Below are 19,961 nucleotides of genomic sequence, written 5' to 3'. Positions count from 1 at the left end.
GTTTGGTTTTGAACCAAAACACGGCACAGATATGTGTATTTTTGCCTTGAAAGAAATTTTAGATTTGTATAACAGGCACAATTCCACCATTTTTATATGTTTTATTGATGATATTGAAGTTACAAAACAAAGCAGTTCCCAAATCTTTAGTAAGAATTCTGGCCTTTTGGTATGCTCATCAATCAATGTACACTTACTGAGGGTTTGCTGTCAATATGGCTCAGACTTTGACATTAAGTATAATGCAAAGAAGAGTAATATTATGATTGTTAGGAGTAGAGAGGACAAGAAACTGACATTCCTGACTTCTCTCTGGTACTGTCCTTAACGTATGTGATGAGGCGAAATATTTGGGACATTATCTAACTGACGACCTGTCTGATGATAGGGACATTTACAGACATATGATGGCTAGTATGTTGATTCGCAAATTTAGTATTTGCTCAGTATCTGTTAAGACTACCCTTTTTAGAGCATATTGTACCCCCGTGTATACTGCCCATTTGTGGAGGTGCTACAGAAAGCAGTATGCAGAAGCTCAATGTAGCATATAATGATGATTTGAGGTTGCTACTGAAGATGTCACGATGGAGCAGTGCAAGCCAAATGTTCGTCAGTGTTGGTGTGCCCACCTGATCTGCTGTGCTGCACAAGCTCATATATAGATGTATGTGTAGGTTATCATTCTCTCAAACAGTATCATTTCAGCACTGACCAACCAGGCACTAAGTTCAGTTAGGTTATTTTCCAGAACGTGGAATCATTGGTTTTTGAGCCTAATATGTAAATAGGCCTATGTAATATTGTGGTATAATAATGTATTTTCAATACTGTGGACTATGTATGTTTTTTCCTTTGTCTAATTTAGTGTTTGTCTGTTTAAGTTTTTCATTGTATGTCATTTGGACCGGGTGTGTGTCCTTAATAAAAGCTTGAATATCTTGCCATAACCTGAGCAGACGCCTCTAATTTTATATTTGAGAAATTCCCACGATGTACCAAAATGATTCCCTTTTCTAGCAGCCTCCCATTGTTCTGAGATAAGGAGTTCTATTTTCATTTTTAGCTCTTTATGAGATAGTAGAGAATTATTTAATTTCCAGTAACCGCTAGATAATCTCCCTCTTTGTTCCTTGCTGACCTGAATAGATAAATAAATGGCCTTATGGTCTGTCAGAACAGCAGGAGTGCATGACAGTACATGACTCAATGGAGGGCTCTCTCTATTGCTGTTTTCAACAATGTATTTTTTTCTCTCCATATATCAATGAGATCGAGCCTTTTTGTAAGTCAATTAGTTTTTCTGAATTTAGTTAGTTTTGGTGGGCATCTGTCTAATTGGTTATCCGTAACCATATTAAGAGTCCAGCTCTTCCAATAATTTAGAATTTTGTGAAAGTGAGCAGTACCCATAGTTGCCTAAAATAAAAAAATGCATCTTCCAAACAGGTAATAGTAACAATCCAGTGACCAGTGATATCCCTTACTGTATTAAGAACCTTTCCTTAAAATTTATAGAGTGAGAATAGCAACCCCTGCTGAGTGGTTGGATCCGTGAGTCAACCAAATGTCCTCTCCCCATTGACTCTTCCATAACTTTTCGTCGAGTGAGTTTCTTGGTTGAAAATAACATCAGCATTGTAGTCCTTACAAAAAATAAAGATGGTTTTTCTTTTAACAATGTTTCGTAGTCATTTAAAGAAAGTAGTTTCATCAACCCCTAAAGAACAATTCTCTTTACGAGAGAAAAACTACCTCTTTAATGTGAATTTGGAACATTTTAAAGTAATTACAAAGTGCTTGTGTTATTCATGAATGACTGATTGGGTTAATATAATGTAAAATATCCATCCATCCATCCATCCATCGTCAACCGCTTATCCTGTCTACAGGGTCGCGGAGGGACTGGAGCCTATCCCAGCTGACGTTGGGCGAAAGGCAGGGTACACCCTGGACAGGTCGCCAGTCCATTGCAGGTAAAATATACAATTATTAATATATAATAAAACCGTGAGAGAGGATGGAATTCAACCCTATGAACAGATATAGCCAACATAGGTATTAGAACCATTTTAGAACAGATTTTCTTACCCTTTAAAGCAGCAATAGTTAGAGAGGGCACAAGTTCAGAGTTTACAAAAAAAGTCCTAGTGTGACTCCATAGAAAACATCTTAAAGGAGACCTATTAAACTGCTTTTCCAATCCTATATTGTAGTTCTGTGACTCCTGTATGGCAGCTTTGCATGATTCAAAGTTAAAAAAAATATTTTATTTTCTTATACTGACTCTTCATGTAGGGCTTCATTGTAGCCTCTGTGGCTATGTTCAGACTGCAGGCCAATGTGACCCAAATCCGATTTTTTTTGCCCATATGTGAGTCAGATCTGATCTTTTTCTGACAGTGTGAACAGGCCAAGTCACATGGAATCTGATCTTTTCCAGTTCGGAATTGGGCCACTTCCATATGTGGTCCAAATCCGACACAGATCGGATCTTTTTAAATGTGACCTCAGTCTGGACACTCAGGTCGCATTCCGCTGAACGAAAAAGCTCCACAAAAAGCCATAATTAAACATGTGGCTCACTTCCTTCTCTACCTAGCTATCATCTACTCCCTTTCTTAAACCTGAAATCCACCGGACGGCGAGATCTCTTCTGAGTTACGAGCATGCTACTTGTCTGAGCGGACACAGTGGGGAGAGAGAGAGAGAGAGAGAGAGAGAGAGAGACGGAGTGAGTGAATTGTGGGGCAGTTGCGTTGTCCAAGGATTTCTTTCTTTTTAAATACTTTAACCTAATTTTTTGAAGCTTTGGCCATGTTTAACATGAACATCCAACATTGTAACATTGTAGATAAGTCATCCTTTAAAGGATCTCCACATCCTCAATGAAGGCTCGAGTTCCTCTGAAAAAAGCTTGCTTTCCTTGTTTCCTTTCTTCTTAGATGCGAGGCAACAGCCTTTCTCGGGTCTTCTTGTCGGCCTGAGTGAGATCCTCGCCGAAGCGAAGCCTCTTCTCCCTCAGGAAAGGTGGTTTTGTGCAATTTTCCAGACGCCATCCCTCGCTGTGCTGAAGGCAAAGAGGATAATCACGGAGCGAGGGTGTGTGTTGCTGACGTCCCTCTTTCCAATGCACAACATTGATGGCTTGACTCATATTTTGGTTAGGGGCTATTTGCTGACAAATGTCTATCACTTTTCTTTTTACATTTTCCTCCCTTTCCTCTGGTAGCCCATACTGTTGTGGTGACAGCCCGGCTGAAGGATGAGTGTCCTGTTTATTCCTCCTTTTTTCTTGTGATTCTGTTTTCCCCTTGTGTTTTGGTCTGTCTCCTCTGCTCCCCTTGCTTGTGGTCTCTCTCTCTCTCTCTCTGCTCCTGAGCCCAGCTGACTGCGCTTCGTCAGCCACAACCTCAGCCTGCCACACATTCCAGCAATCAGCCTCATCTCTGTACTTCAACCTCCACTCCGTCTCTACTTGATCGTCGTTGCTCCTAACCTGGCACTCTTGTATAATATGCGTCATCTCTGTTTCCCTGTACTTGGTTTTCCCTGTGTCTAACCCTGTCTGTCTGTCTGTCTGTCTCCAGGTTCACTTGCCTCCGTCCTCCGTTGTGTCAGCTGGGCTGGCCACCTTGCCCTCACCCCTCGGACGTCCTCCCGGCTCTTCCCCATGCCTAGCCAGTCAGCCTGCCACCATACTCCTCCACCAACTCCCCCGGTCAGTTCTCCCATGCCTCCTCTCTTCCTCGGTCCCTTGTTTCAGTCTCCTCGGTTCCCCATGTCCGTGTTTCCCCGGCATCCGCCTCTCCCTCACCCCCACTCCCTCAACCCCTTTTTCTCCCCAATAAAACCTGTTTCACTGGAGCGTTGCTTTTGGGTCCTCTCTGTCCAACACACATAACACATACAGCCTTAGAGCCCATCTCCGCCTGTATTTTTTAGTCTCAGTGACTATTCTCAGTGATTTCCATGTTTTTTTTTAATAGTTTTTCGTGACTGTTGCAAAGCTCATAACTTTTTGTTTTCATTTTTCAAAGCGTCAATTTTGACGAAGGCAAAATTAAGGGTGGTTTTCAGCTCTTTGATGCCTGACTTGTTGTCTCTTACCATCAGCTCCAGGTTATCTCTGGTTAACTGCAACCAGAATGTTAGCCTGAAGATCCTCTAGGGACAAGTCGCTCCTTTCTTTCCTTTTTACTTTGAAGGCAGGGTTGGAAGAGGGGCTACCAACCGGTGTTACAGCCTCAGAGTCCGTTGAGAAGTCGTCATCCATTTTCCCGCCGTTGTTTTCTTTTTGGCTAGCAACGTAGATGTGGTCCGTTAGCTTCAGCACTTGAGCTCTGTCGTTATGTTTCTGTTTCCTATTCTGTTTTTGTTCGGACATAATATGGCATAAAAACTTTATCGACAACAACATGTAGTTCCACCGTCGTTAAAAGCAAAGTTGGGAGGACAGAAAACTGTTATTAAGCAAGCCGCTCTGTGGTTGCGATTGAGTGCATTACCGGAAGCTGACACGCATCCTCTAGTGGACCAGCATGAGTATTACATGCTTTGGCATGTTGCATCATGGGCTTCACAGAGGGCTTCAGTATCATTAACTTTAATGGAGTCTTTCAACTTAATAAGGTTGTCTGTTGAATTGCCCAGTTAAAATTAAGATATGGTATCACACCAGAGGACATGGTTTTCAGTGACAAAATATATCAAGCTCGTACATAAGCTCCTAAATATATGGATGAAATAAATGATTGCCATTCACTAAAATAGACACTTGTAACATTATGCCTGAGGTATTTCTCAACATTTGTATGCGTGTCATTTTATTTTATAAAAGTTGTAATTTATTACACCATGCATGAGACAGTCACACCATAGGACAATTTTGCACTTTTGACAAAATAATTTTTTATAGATATATTTCCAGTCAAAGTGAATTTTAAACTGTATTTACATGAGTTGTAAACTGATGATACAATCAGCAGTATGTGTAGGGGGTAAAAATAAAAGTCAAAGTCTGGATGAGTTATCAATATTATTCACACCTGTGGAAACACAAAACAACATTATCTCTGTCATTCATCGGACTATTCAGTGTTTCTAATGTGCTTATTAGTTTGAAGTAAGTTAATTTAGAAGAGCTGGGTTCTGTAGAGCTTTTTAAAGTAAAGCTTTTTCGGCAGTTAAATTATGTTGTAATTACAGTAAGGTTGTCTTGAGTCATGATAAACTGTCCCACAACACTGACAAATACATTTTAATTGTGTTTCATTGTTAAATGGCCATCATTCAAAGGGAAATGTGTTTTCAAAGCCCTGACATGCTTCAGTGCTTCCAAGTGTTGTTCAGTTTTTGTACAGCTTTGTAGTCTGCTGTGTCACTGTGGCTCTCATGCACAATAATAAACAGCAGAGTCTTCTTGTTTCAGACTCTTCACCTCTAAGTACACAAGGTTTTGGACGTGTCTTTGGTGATGGAAAACTGCCCTTGGACACTTTGGGCAAATTTTGTGCCAGTTCCGTCATTAATGCGTCCGATCTATTCCAGTCCTTTCCCTGGTTTCTGACGAATCCAGTGCAGCCAAGCCAGAGGAAGACCTTCCACTTTACAGGACAAAGTGACTGGTTCTCCAGCTCTGCTGATCACTGGCTCTGAGGAGGTGAAGGACTGGCCCTGAGCAGCTGAAAGAGACACAGAGTTTAGATGACGGGTAGCCAGCAAACATCCAAAGCTCCTATACATCTCTGCTGGACACCGACTTCACTCACCTGAAATCAGAGCAAAGAGGACGACACATTGTAGAACTGTCATGGTGGAAACTTGGCTGAGTCGCATTTGCAAAAGCTGTTATGAAGGAGATATATTGTGCAGGCAGATTGGGTGGGGACTGTGCATCAGTGAGTCATTTTGCATTTTACCAGTCTGAGTCCTCACAGGGGTTTATGGCTGGATTAGGCCTGATATTCAGTTTTTGTTTGGTGAAAATGGAAAATGAAGGCGGAGGAGGTGGAGTTGAAGCTATCTTCGACTCTAGGCTTCTAATCAGTCTGTTAATGATTGGTGACCTAACCCGTTTCTCGTCCAGTGTCATCTGTGATTGGCTCCCGCAACCGTTAACATTAAGCAGGTTTTTGTTCAAGTTACACAAACTAAATAAATACATTGATTTTTGGAGGTCATTGCCACTTTCTCTTACAGGGCATTAAAATGTGATGAAAATGGAGATGCTGCCCAGGTTTATGTATTTGTTTCAAAAATACTCCAATTAAGTGTTCATTGACATTCTCTAAAACTTTAATTCAATGCGCTCACTTAGACTCACTTTACTAAAATGTAAAAAAGTGGGTGATTTAACTGGACAGCTAATGTCAGAGCCCTAATTTATTGGTAACATTAGTTTCCTCAAACAAGGAAGCCCTCTGAGTCACCGAAGTGACTGGGTAGAGTTTCATGCAGTGGATCAAGACCAGAAGCCAACTGCTCACCTGCTCACCACATCACTTTTTTTCAACATAAAAATGCAATTCCTTTGATTCACTAACAAAATCCTCCATGATCAGGCTCCTCTTATTTCATAAAGATCCCCTACTGCTGTACTTTCCACCATAGCCTGTTTCATCTAACACCAACCTCGTGTCCCCATCATCCAAACCAAGCTGATCCAGTATTTTTATGTTCAAGAAATTAATTAAAAATTTCCTTTTAAATTGTATCTTATAGCGGTATTGAGCAGTGGTAGTTTGTGCAACTGAGGGGTCATGTGTCTGAATAGGTGGTCAGCAGCAAAGGAACACCACAGGGGACTGTACTCCCACCATTTCTTTTCACGCCTTACACCTCTGACAACTCCTGTCATCTACAGAAATACTCAGATGATCCTGCAGTTGTTGGGTGTATCAGCGATGGAGATGAGACTGAGTATGGGGATCTGGTTAACTGCTTTGTGTTGTGGTGTGGGAGCAACCACCTCCTCCTAAACGTGACAAAGACGAAGAAGATGGTGGTGGACTTTAGGAGGACCAGGACACAGTTTGTTACACAAACTATTTAACATCATGGACAACACTTCACATACGCTGCACAACCTGCTGGTCGGGCAGCAGAGTGCATTCAGCTGGACACTACTACAACTCCACTGTAGCAAGGACCGTAACAGAAAATCATTCCTATCCACTGCCATTGCCAAACCTGTGCAGGGAGAGGAGACTGAAGGACACGTGAATGTTAAGAACATTAAACTACAGTTAATGCAAGTGATGCATCTTGAATATGTGCACAGTGGCACTTGTGTATACATCTCAGTTTTATAAATATAAAAATAAATGTAAATTTTTTACATTACGTTAGTTTGTGTGTTTCTGGTAAATTTTTTTGTAATCTCTGTCAGTTTTGCTGCTGCAACAGCAATTTCTCCTCGGGGATCAATAAAGTTCTATCTATCTATACATTCGCAAAGTGAGGATGAGAGAAGACAGAGTTTTTGCACAGAAATCCCACAGAACATTTGTCACTGCAGGATTAGTTATTCATCCATCTTTAATCGCAGTCTCACAAGCACAAGAAGACACCGCAGCTCCTTCAGGCTTCATGACAGATGGAGCTGCAGGAGTGTTAACAGTGAACTGGTGTTGAAGTCATTAGTGGTCTGAGGGCTCCTCCTCTGGTGGCTTCATGTTCATGTCAAGTGTTCAGGCACTTGGGGGTTTTTCTTCAGGTCTACTGATGGTTTGTGTTATTGTGTTTCTCCGTCACAGTAATACACAGCAGTGTCTTCAGTCCGTTTAGAGTCACTCTGTTGCTGGAAGAGTCTAGTCGATACTGAACTTGTTCTTTAGGGAAACTTTGTAATATGCGGTGTATCCAACATGTGCGCTTCCAATCCACTCCAGTCCTTTCCCTGCAGGCTGTCTGATCCAAGCTGTCTTGACAGGACGGTCAGACGTTGACCTGGCTGCACAGTCACAGAGGCTTGCTATGTCAACTGTTCCCACTTCACACCTGTTAAAAAAGAAAATGTTTTGATACAGATAGAATAAAAGTAGAATCAGTAACATTCTGCATGGATCTATAAATATATACACAGTGTATACGCACTATATTCAATCAGTACAATTTACATTCTACGTAGATTTTTAGATATTTACACACTTTATACAACCAATATGCGATAATTATTTACAACCAAATAAATAAATATGATCAAAAATTATGTCTGTCGGACTGGCAGAACATCCGTAGCAGCATAGAAACGTACGAAGGATCACTGTTGGTCTAACTGGAGCCAATAGAAGAGTCTGTTGACAGTTATTATAACATGCCTGGAAATCACTTCTGCTTTACATATGATTTTAATTTTATTACAAATTCAATTGTAACATTTTAAAAATGTGGAATATAAAACAATAACAAAAAAATAAACAAATACAGAAATAAGTAATATGAATACAAAGAAAAGGACTTCATGTTTGGGGTCTAACAATGTGTAAGATGAGTGCTGTAGGTTTTTGTACAGCTGCTCAACCAACTCCAGTCACTGTGAGTCTCGAGCACAATAATAAACAGCAGAATCTTCAGTCTTCAGACTGTTCATCTGCAGATACACCTGCTGTCTGCTGTTGTCTCTGGAGATGGTAAACCGGCCTTGAACTGACAGAGTAGTATTTGCTGCTACTGCCACTGCTGATATAAGCGATCCATTCAAGTCCCTTTCCAGCAGCCTGTCTGATCCAAGCGTTGTCATAATTGCCACCAAACCCTGAATATGTACACGTCAGTCTGTGGGATTCTCCAGGTCTTTTAACCACTGATTCAGATTCTGTCAGTGTTTGAGCCTCAGTACCTGCAGATATTTAAACAGCTTATTAGTTAATATACAGTAGTTACATATTATCAGCATCTTTCCAGTAAAGAGTTTCATTGTTCTTACCTGCCAAGTTAATAGACAGGATGAGAAAAACAACCAAATAATCAGATATGATCATTTTAAATCTGGTTGTCTCTGTCCAGTCTACACTGTAAATGTCAGTGATTCAGTCTCTGTCCTTCACTCAGCAACACATTTGTAGAGATGGAAGAGATCAGAGTTTTGCATTGACTCCTCCTCACAGAGAAACCCACCACATCTCACAGATCTCTGGAAAACAGTGTTTTACATAATTCATTTGTATTCTGATTATAATTATGAACTTTTTAATTATTATTATTTTAAAGCCATTCAATAGTAACATTATTTATACACAAAATAGATGTTTTATTATTTTGCTTAACAACATTTAGAGGGCCATCCATATAATGCAAAATATATTCCTAAACGGAAACATTAGCAGACTCTTCGGTCTTCAGACTTTTTATCTGCAGATACACCTGCTGTCTGCTGCCTCTTGAGATGGTAAACCTGCTCGGACATGCACTGTTAACTGTGGGACCTTAGTCTGGTGTGTGCCTTTCCAAATCATGTCCAATCAACTGCATTTACCTCAGTTGGACTCCAATCAAGTTGTAGAAACATCTCAAAGATGATCAGTGGAAACAGGATGCACCTGAGCTCTATTTTGCGTGTCATAGCAAAGGCTGTGATTACTTATGTACATGTGCTTTTTTTTTAATTTTTATAAATTTGTGAAGATTTCAAACAAACTTTGTTCACCTTGTTATTATGGGGTATTTTTTGTAGAATCTTGTGGAAAATAATGAATCCATTTTGGAATAAGTCTTAATATAACCAAATGTGGAAAAACTGAAGCACTGTGAATACTTTAAACATGCACTGCACACGGCTGGATTAGGCCTAGTAGTTTTAATTTGGTGAAAATGGAAAATGAATGATTCCTGTAATTGACTGGCAACCTATCCCACTCCGACTTCTCGTCAAGTGTCACCTGTGAGCTCCGGCCCGCTACTATCAACATTAAGCAGGTTTTTGTTCCAGTTTGACAAACTAAAGAAATGCATTGGTTTTTTTGGAGGTCTTTGCCACTTTCTCTAGGGTGTTTAAATGTGATTGAAAGGGTGTTGCTCCCTGGGTTTATGTACATGTTTAAAGTATTCCAATTAAGCGTTTTCTCTAAAACTTTAATTCAATAATAATGTAATTTATTTGGGGGTATAAAACCCATTGTATCTCCAAGACTCACTTACTAAAATGCTTTGACCAGGGGCGCTGCACACAATTCTGGGCCCTATATACAAGCAGTCTCTGTGGCCCCCCTCATCTCTTGGTCCCTGTCTGTCACTCATCTTTTGAAAAATGTTGACAAATTCTGGAGCTTACAAGTCTGCACAGTTTGAAATCTCACCACATTTCAACTCTCTTTTCTCAACAAAGTGTCTCCTACGACTATTTTATTATGATTAAATAAGGTTTGCTATGATTATCAAGCTAAAATACCATTATCGTTTATTGAAGCGTTCATCATCTTCAAGGTATGGTAAGACAACGCTGAAAAAAATACCTTCTTAGTTGTCACAGCCAGACATTGAGAAATTGCTTACTGTACAGTACTGCATAATAAAAGACAAGGGAACCAGACTGCACTAGATACCTGCATTCAATCTAAACTGTTTTAGCTTAAACCATTCTTTAACTGCTAGTTGTGATTGTGATCACCTTTCTTTTGAAAGAAATAAGTTGGCAGTTATTTTCCTTCACTTTGCTTTCTTACTCTTCTTTTTCTTTTTTGGTACCTTAATTTCCCGTGCTTCGGGAAAGACTTGACTGTCCCAAAGCATGTTGATGCTCCAGCTTCAGCATCGCTCTGCTCTGCTAAACCATTTTGCGTCTTTTGGAAATGGTGAGAGTGACCTCCACTGTTCTTTATTTTTTTTGGGGGGGGTATACAAAGTTCAGTGTCTCAACGGATTTATTCAGACGCTTTTTATTTAGTTATGAAACTACTTGCTTAAAAATTAAGCATTGTAAACAAAAACAAAGTTTTCATTCCAGGATTTTAAAGGGGCCTCCGTCCATTGGGGCCCTGGATAATCAGACCCTCTCCTTGTATAACAGTGTAAAAATGCTGTTCCCTCAAAATAACACATCACACAGCCATTAATGTCTAAACAGCTGGCAACCAAAGTAAGTACACCCTTAAGTGAAAATGTCCAAATTTGGCCCAATCAGCTATCTTCCCTCCCCGGTGTCATGTGACTTGTTAGTGTTACAAGGTCTCAGGTGTGAATGGGGAGCAGGTGTGTTAAATTTGGTGTGAGCGGGTTGATGATTGGCGGTTCAATCCCCGGCTCCTCCAGGCTGCATATCCTTGGGCAAGACACTGAACCCTGAATTGCCACTGGTGGCTGTTTCATGAGTGTATGAATGTGTGTAAATGTTAGTTTCTGTTTGAGCACTTAAGCTCAGTGTATGAAAGTGGGTGAATGCTGAATGCAATGTAGTGTAAAAACACTTTTGAGTGTTTGAAAAGACTAGAAAGGCGCTGTACAAATACGGAGCATTTACTGGTCACTGGAAGTTCAAATCACTGTGTGATACTGTATATTGAGCAACTATATGCACCTGAAAAGTTTATTTAGTTTCTGTATTTGCCATGTAAAGTGTCTATGAGGATCCTGAAAAGCTCTCTGTAAATAAAATATTTCTCTGTCCTTATTTATTTCATTAGGCTAAAAAATAAAACTGAAATCCAATTAACACTATCAGCATTTAATTATACCATGTCCACTTAAAGTACTTTTTGATATTTTGATATTGTCTGTGCAGTGTGAACACATTCATCCCTGCCTGGAAAACACCTCTGCTTAATGTTGGAGTGTGTTACTAATTTCATGTTGCACCCATAAATGTGGCAAACAAAAAGTGTTGACTCTTTCCAGTACTGTTAACATTTATGTTTACTTACAAACACAGTGGGAGTGGAAATTAAATATACTGATACTGGTAAATAGAGGAAGTAGTTTTTGTATGACTCTCCTGTTATTGTCTCTCAGTGTGTCTCTTCTGGCACAGTAATACACAGCTGTGTCCTCGGTCTTCAGATTGTTCATCTGTAGATAGAGCTTACTGCTGGAGTCATCTCTGGAGATGATGAATCTACCCTGGACTGATTAGGAGTAAGAAATAGGGGAACTATATGTGCTTATATAAGCGATCCAATCTAGTCCTTTTCCAGGAGCCTGTCTGATCCCGCTCATAGGGTAGCTGCTGAATGTGAATCCAGAGGCTGTACAGGTCAATCTGTGGGATTCTCCAGGCCTTTTAACAACTGGTTCAGATTCTGTCAGTGTCTGACCATCAACACCTGTCAAGACAGCAAAGAAAATAATCACATGCAACAAACTGACACATTACAAGAAAACATAAGATCAGTGAAGATCTTCACCTGCCCAGCAGACAGTTAAAAGCAGCAGTCCTGTCCTGTAGTCCATCATGTTAAACTGTGTGTCCACTGTTCTCTGTCATCCTCTCTGCAGTCAGATAAGTAGAGGTGGAAGACATCTGAGTTTTGCATTGACTCCTCCTCACAGGGAGGAGATGAATTTGACTTGGATCTCAGTTACTGTTTGTTGAAACTGTAGGATGAATGTTTTCTGTACATGAGTCATTCAGCCAAAAGTCCATCTTTCATGGTTCAGTATAATTTGTGCAATAGGTCTGCAAACACATTATTAAATTGGCTTCATTATTAAGAAGAGTCTGTTTCATGTGAAAACTTTGGCAATAGTTTATAAATTTTTTACCTACATTTCACACACTTGTAGCATGCAGGTGCAACCCTCTGGACTCGCCAATCACGTGTGAAGTGCTCACTTTTTTACTTTTATGTATGTATTTGTGTTTGACATTGTCCTACCAGGAACAAATAAAGTATCTATCTATTCTATCTGTCTGTCATTGCCTTAATCACAACTCTTATTAGGGTTAGGGTTAAACACATTCATCACACTACTACAGATCATTTTTCTTAACAAGAAATAAAACATTTTTATATTTAAGATAAAAATAAGACCTCAATATTCAGTCACTCACTATTAAAATTTCCAATACTGACAGTTACAGAAAGGAAAAACAAAAAAGGGATACTGAGACAACTGAATGTTGCCAGAGCTGATAAATAGAGGAAGTAGTTTTTGTATGACTCTCACATTATTGTCTCTCACTGTGTCTGTCTGGCACAGTAATACACAGCAGTGTCTTCAGGCTGCACATTCTGTCCGTTTAGAGTCACTCTGTTGCTGGAAGAGTCTAAGGAGATACTGAACTTGTTCTTTAGTGAATCTTTGACAGTTGTGTCACTACTAATCCACTCCAGTCCTTTCCCTGCAGGCTGTCTGATCCAAGCTGTGTAGTATCTGCTAACAGAATAAGAGACCTGACAGGTGATGGTCAGACGTTGACCTGGCTGCACAGTCACAGAGGCTGGCTGTGTCAACTGTTCACACTTCACACCTGTTAAAAAAAGAAAATGTTTTGTAACAAATGATCAAGTTATACTGCAATAGAAGAACTGCTGACTTTGACAAATCCAGAGAGACTCACATCCAGCTGCCAACAGCAGCAGCAGAGCTACAGAAAACATGGTTTATGTTGAAAGTGACGTGCTGTGAACTCCACTGACAGCCTGGTGGGAAGTTTTTATAGCTGAGTAACAAGGAAGGTCACTGAGTTTGCATAGAATCAAACACATGAAGCATCAATGTTGGTCTAACTGGAGCCAGTAGAAGAGTCTGTTGACTGTTATTATATCTGCAGAGTGAAAACATGCCTGGAAATCACCTCTGCTTTACATGTGATATTTTAATTTCACTACACTAAAACAATTAAATAATAAAACATTATTTACATTATTACATAATTGCAACAACGACAAGGATCATTATTAATTAATTATAATTCTAAATATGTAATAAACATATTTATTAAAATCCACAAACAAGAAGTAACCACCAAGAATGTTTCTTTCTATAAGCCATGTTTACAGTGTGGTCAGTATGTTTTCAAATGATTAAAACTCACTTAAAATAAGATGTGAGCTGTCTTATTGTGAGAATTTATTTCCTGTCAGCACCTCCTACTATTCATGATTAACTCCAAGCATAGGAGCACAGCATTTTTGCAGCATTTATTTATTCACTTTTTTGCTCATTTACTGTACTTGGTGTAAACAGAAATAAAGTGACAGCAGCCAGGATCATGTAAATAGTGTGAAAACGTAAGTCTGATGCTGCTGGTTTGCAGGTTTTACATAACAGACTTTTAATGGTTTCAGTGTCTGAAGATGTCTGAAGACATTGACATCCAGAGAAACTTGGAGCCTCCAGAGGAAAACAGCTGCTCAGGATCAGAAATTTCATTCTTTAGCTTAGATGAAAACTGTGGTAGTTAATGCATGCATATATTAGTTTTTATAATGATCACCACATTTTACCTTTATCTCTGTGTGGCTGTGTCAGAAATAAAAACCTGCTCCAATTCTCATCCACTTTATAGAGCAGCTCTTATCTCTCAGAAATGGTTTTAATTAAACTACAGTCTGTGATGGATAAATATTTTCTTTAGTATTATAGAGCAATATGAATCTTTTTATCAATATTCTCTCATGAAATGTAACTTTAAAGCCAATCATACGTCAGTGGTACTCAAATGTCTGCGTTTTGTATCATTATGAATGACTTGAGGGCGTTAATCATATAAGACAGGGTCTATCAGCCCAGTGAGGATGAGAGAAAACAGAGTTTTGACACAGAATTCCCAGGCAACGTTTCTCACAGCAGGATTAGTTATTCATTCATCTTTAATCACAGTCTCACAAGTACAAGAAGACACATCAGCTCCTCCAGGCTTCCTACTGTTCATCTTCAGATTTATTTCCTGTCTGCTGAGATGAACTGACACAGACAGATGGAGCTGCAGGTGTGTTAACAGTGAACTGGTGTTGCAGTCATTAGTTGTCTGAGGGCTCCTCCTCTGGTGGCTTCATGCTACAAGTGTTCAGGCACTGAGGAGTTTTTGTTCAGGTCTACTGATGGTTTGTGTTATTGTGACTCTCTGGCACAGTAATACACAGCAGTGTCTTCAGGCTGCACATTCTGTCCGTTTAGAGTCACTGTGTTGCTGGAAGAGTCTAAGTCGATACTGAACTTGTTCTTTAGTGAATCTTTGTAGCTTGAAGTGTATCCAATATGTGCACTTCCAATCCACTCCAGTCCTTTCCCTGCAGGCTGTCTGATCCAAGCTGTCCAGTAGCTGCTAACAGAATAAGAGACCTGACAGGTGATGGTCAGACGTTGACCTGGCTGCACAGTCACAGAGGCTGAGAACATGGTTGGTATTGAAGGTCATTTGATGGGAGCTTCTCTTCTTCTGCCTAAACTGACACATGATATCAATCAATACCCTTATGAAGACCATACCAAAAATGTATATTTGAATAGCTTATTTATGGCATTGGTATACCAATCAACAACACCAAAAAAGTTAAATAGCTGGGACTCCCTGCCAGTTCAGTTCTAGATGAGAGGGAAAATGGGCAAATTGCCTTGATTTTTAACCTTCCTTGGATAACTATGACCTGGATAACTGAGAATCTTGACAGACAAGATAATCTGAATCAATACTTGAGTTTCCTGCAGGTGTTTGAAGGCCTGTATTGTTTTTAGACTTTTAAAGTGTTCAGAATTCAAATTGTGGCTGTTGGAAGCCACAGACATGCAGACAAACTTGAAGCCTTAAGAGGAAATTAATATCTTCATATCAGCAGGTTTTCAGTAAAGAATTTCATTGTTCTTACCTGCCCAGTTAATAAACAGGATGAGAAGAACTAAATATAATCAAGTCTGATCATTGTAAAAGCCAGTTGTCTTTGTCCAGTCTGCAGTGATTTAGTCTGTCCTTCACTCTGCAACACATACGTAGAGCTTGAAGAGATCAGAGTTTTGCATCACCTCCTCCTCAAAGAGCAAAACACCTGTTTTTATTATTCCAGCTTACTGCTGGAGTCATCTCTGGAGATGATGAATCTACCCTGGACTGATTAGGAGTAAGAAATAGGGGAACTATATGTGCTTATATAAGCGATCCAATCTAGTCCTTTTCCAGGAGCCTGTCTGATCCCGCTCATAGGGTAGCTGCTGAATGACAATCCAGAGGTTGTACAGGTCAATCTGTGAGATTCTCCAGGCCTTTTAACCGCTGGTTCAGATTCTGTCAGAGTCTGACCATCAACACCTGTCAAAAGAATAGAACATATTCACTTGCTGTAAGATGGCACATTTATGAAGACAGATTTAACTCAAGATCAGTGAATATCTTCACCTGCCCAGCAGACAGTTAAAAGCAGCAGTCCTGTCCTATAGTCCATCATGTTAAACTGTGTGTCCACTGTTCTCTGTCATCCTCTCTGCTGTCAGATAAGTAGAGGTGGAAGACATCTGAGTTTTGCATTGACTCCTCCTCATAGGGAGGAACTGGATTTGACTTGGATATCAGTTACTGTTTCGACATTTCTGTCCGTATCTTGGAGCTCTTTTAAGCCAGTGCATTCAAAAATGTGATAAACTAGCTACACATGTCTGCTATTAAATGGTGTAGCTGTTATCTGTACAACACAGACAGAAAATGCACGGTTTAGTCTCCATCACATGTTACAATTTACCCCTTAGTCTGGGTTAGATGTACTCTGGGGTAAATTGTAACATTATATAAGTACAATGAAAAAACGTGATAATGAAAGCTTTTTATTCAACACTTTTGTCATGACTCCTGCATCTGGCACCTGAGTTTGGGACTTAGTGAGTGTGTTTTTCATTTGTTTTTTTTCCTTTGGGTGAGTGAGGCATGCTTGGTGTGTTTATGTTCTGTTTTTCTTCGCTCCCTTCTCTCAGTTTTTTAAATCCTGGGCGTGTCTGGCTTCCTGAGTTGGCACTAGCTGCACCTGTTGGTAATCACACACCTGTTCCTGATCTGCCATCCCTACCTCTTCTTAAGGAGAGACCAGAATTCCATTCCCTGCTGGGTTGTTAAGTTGTGTACTGTAGGTCTTGCCTTAGCATATAGTGTTAAGCTTGTTAATCAAGTAGCGCGTTTGGTTTAACTAGTTTCTCTCTGCCTGTCTCCAGATCACCAAGTCTATTGAAGCCAAGATCCAACCCTTCCAGCCACCCCAGCCATCCAGTCCTCAAGTTCCAACTGCTTGGAATGAGACTCCCTGCCACCTCACCCTGCGTCAGTCAATAAACTGTTTAACTGCTGCATTGTGTCCATGTCTGCATCTGGGTTTTGGCATAACTCCTGACAACTTTTCTTTAACTTTTTTTTTTTTTAACACAATGATTGTGATTCAAGTATCTAAGTGAAAGTTGTGACATCGTAATGCTTTTGTGAAAATTTGTGTGTGTCAGATATATGGTGAAATTCAAAGAAAACATATAAACGGAATTAACCGAGACTATTGTTGTTAGAAATAACCCACGCTTGTGTAGCTATGAACTAGCTTACCTTACAGCTTAAAACATTAGCACTAACAACTTGCATGCAAGATATCTACATAGAAACACAATAAATGTGATTTAAGTGTGGCAGACCTAAATTTTAGTTATGCAATTGAATAAATTTATGAGAATTGATACCCAATTATGAATTTTAATAATCATAAAATCAAAATTGTCCTCGTTTCAGGGCACCACCGGAGTTGTTATAATCCTAGAGTCTCCGGACCTCTAGGTAGTTTTGAATAATTATACAATTACTACTAGTGATCAGTTAGTTAATAATCGCTCAATTATCTTAGATCAGTCAGTCAGTCTCATATCTAAAGGGTCAATTCTCTTGGCAGGAACTAGAAATAGGCAATGGACATCTGATCACAGATCGTGTGTTAAGTCTTACTGCTTGTCGACAGTCTGCTTTTGGCCTGTTGCACGGGTCCCACGCTAGCTGCCGATCCTGGCTTTTTGCCTCCTCCGTCTGGCAATTCGGCTGTTTTCAAGTTTCCTTCGTTGTAGCTGGCGAGATCACGTGGCTTGGTCTGACCTCGGTGAAGTTGGCTCGACGAAAAAGGCTTAAAATGGAACTTGGTCGTTCCTGAATTAGTCCAGTGTAACTTAACGGACTCATAACTTTAACAAACAAAAGAAATTAAAATTAAAAACAAACTGAAGGCAGATCGATGTCGCCGCACATCAGGTGTGTAGCTTCAGGTGAACAAAAAGCCTGTCTCGCTGGCCGAGTCTGGGCGTTGCCTGGCGAGGCACGCCACATGCCTGGGGAGACTCTGGGTTCACATTTAGCTGCTGTGACATGAGCTGGATAAGACAACCTGCAGGAAAAGCACTGGAATGGATTGGGGTTGCCTGGGTTTCTTCCGGTAACACTTATGCCAGCAGTGTGCAAGGACAAATAGATTTCACCGGAGATAATAGCAACAGCATGGTGAATCTGACTGGTTAAAAGAAGCAGAGAGGCTTTACAAAAACTCTTCAGAACATTTGTTTACAAAGACCTACAGGTGGCAGTAGAAGATGAGATGAAAGGAGAGAGGAACCACAGAAGAAAGTGAAAGAGAAAGTCATTTGGGAAGTTTTCTGGGATCACTGACTGACCATCAGTCGATGTTGTCTGATAAAAGATAAAACAGCAGGAAGCAGGAGAACTCACAGGGCAGAGAGAGAGCAACCAGCAGAAGAGTGAGTGTGTTGATCATCCTGAGGCTGGAGATGTGACCTCTGATGCTCCAGAGCAGTCAGCAGGACAGAAGTACACTGCACAGACTGAAGATTTGCATCAGGATATCACGGGGAGGGAGGGGCTCATGTACTGGCTCTGTTAGAGTTTAATTTTGCTGAATCGTTTATTTTGAATTCATGGCTTTAATGTAGCTGTATCCTCCTGATGTTGGACACAATATCACATCAAAAAACATTTACTCTTATGTTATATGACAAAATAAATGATATAATAATTGAATCATAATAATGAAGTAATGTGGTCTACCTAATAGGCATTATATTACGTGATCTGGTTTTAATTGAAAGATTAATTGATTTATTCATTTAGATGTTTGTATTTATTTTATTTTGCTGTTGCAAACACAGCAGTGAGGTGAAAGCAAGATAATCTAAATAAATACTTGAGTTTGCTGCAGCTGGTTGGAATTTTTTACTTAAAAAGGTTAAAGTATTTAGAAAGCAAATTAACTACTTAAGAGCTGAAATCTCAATAAGCTAACAGTTGCAATGCACAGGAAAACACCTTCTGATTTTTTTTTTTCATGTATATGAAAGTGATGTTTTGTATCACAATTAAATCTTAGATAATTCAAACCATTGAAGTATACAAATGCAGCTTATTGTTCAGCTACTGTCTTCTATGATGATTCATTTTAACGTCCTTATGAGCAACTTTTTTACACAAGGTTGAAAAATAAAAATAAATAAAATAAATAATATTAAATTATTATTTAAATCAGTTGAGGGTTTAAACAGTGTGTATTCTCAAGACCTGCTGTCTGTTGTTGTCTCTGGAGATGGTAAACCGGCCTTGAACTGACTCAGAGTAGGTTTTGCTGTTACCACTACCAATGATATAAGCAATCCATTCAAGTCCCTTTCCAGCAGCCTGTCTGACCCAAGTGTTGTTATAATTGCCACCAAACCCTGAATATGTACAGGTCAATCTGTGGGATTCTCCAGGACTTTTAACACTGATTCAGATTCTGTCAGTGTTTGAGCCTCAGTACCTGCAGATATTTAAACAGATCATTAGTTAATATAGTCACATTATCTGCATCGTTCCAATAATAATTTTTCATCTCATGTCGGGCACAGACCTGGCACGTCACACATTTATTGTTGATCTTTGTTGTTGTATATTTTTATGTTGTCAGTTTATATATTTATATGTACACTGTTACGTCCCGAGGTGTCTAGGGATATAGGGACATAAACATAAACCAGATGTTGTTGGTTTGAAAGGGTATTTATTTGAAATAATGCAAGTGGAGCACAAA

At 39.7% G+C, this 19,961-nt stretch overlaps 2 gene segments (V, D, J or C); both read right to left on the bottom strand.

The window, feature by feature from the left end:
- LOC119917602 overlaps positions 1-19,961 on the bottom strand; it is a 160,350-nt gene that overhangs the window by 112,500 nt on the left and 27,889 nt on the right.
- LOC119887738 lies at positions 8,549-9,029 on the bottom strand. The segment is given in 2 exon segments: positions 8,549-8,842; positions 8,930-9,029. Coding segments are annotated over 2 exon segments (324 nt in total).

This window comes from Micropterus salmoides, unplaced genomic scaffold (assembly GCF_014851395.1).
Source record: "Micropterus salmoides isolate LMB-PRFRI ecotype aquatic unplaced genomic scaffold, ASM1485139v1 Ms_hic_scaffold_10, whole genome shotgun sequence".
Taxonomy (NCBI): Eukaryota; Metazoa; Chordata; class Actinopteri; order Centrarchiformes; family Centrarchidae; genus Micropterus; species Micropterus salmoides.
Note: the sequence above shows the minus strand (reverse complement) of the source record. Positions and strands in the feature narration are given on the sequence as shown.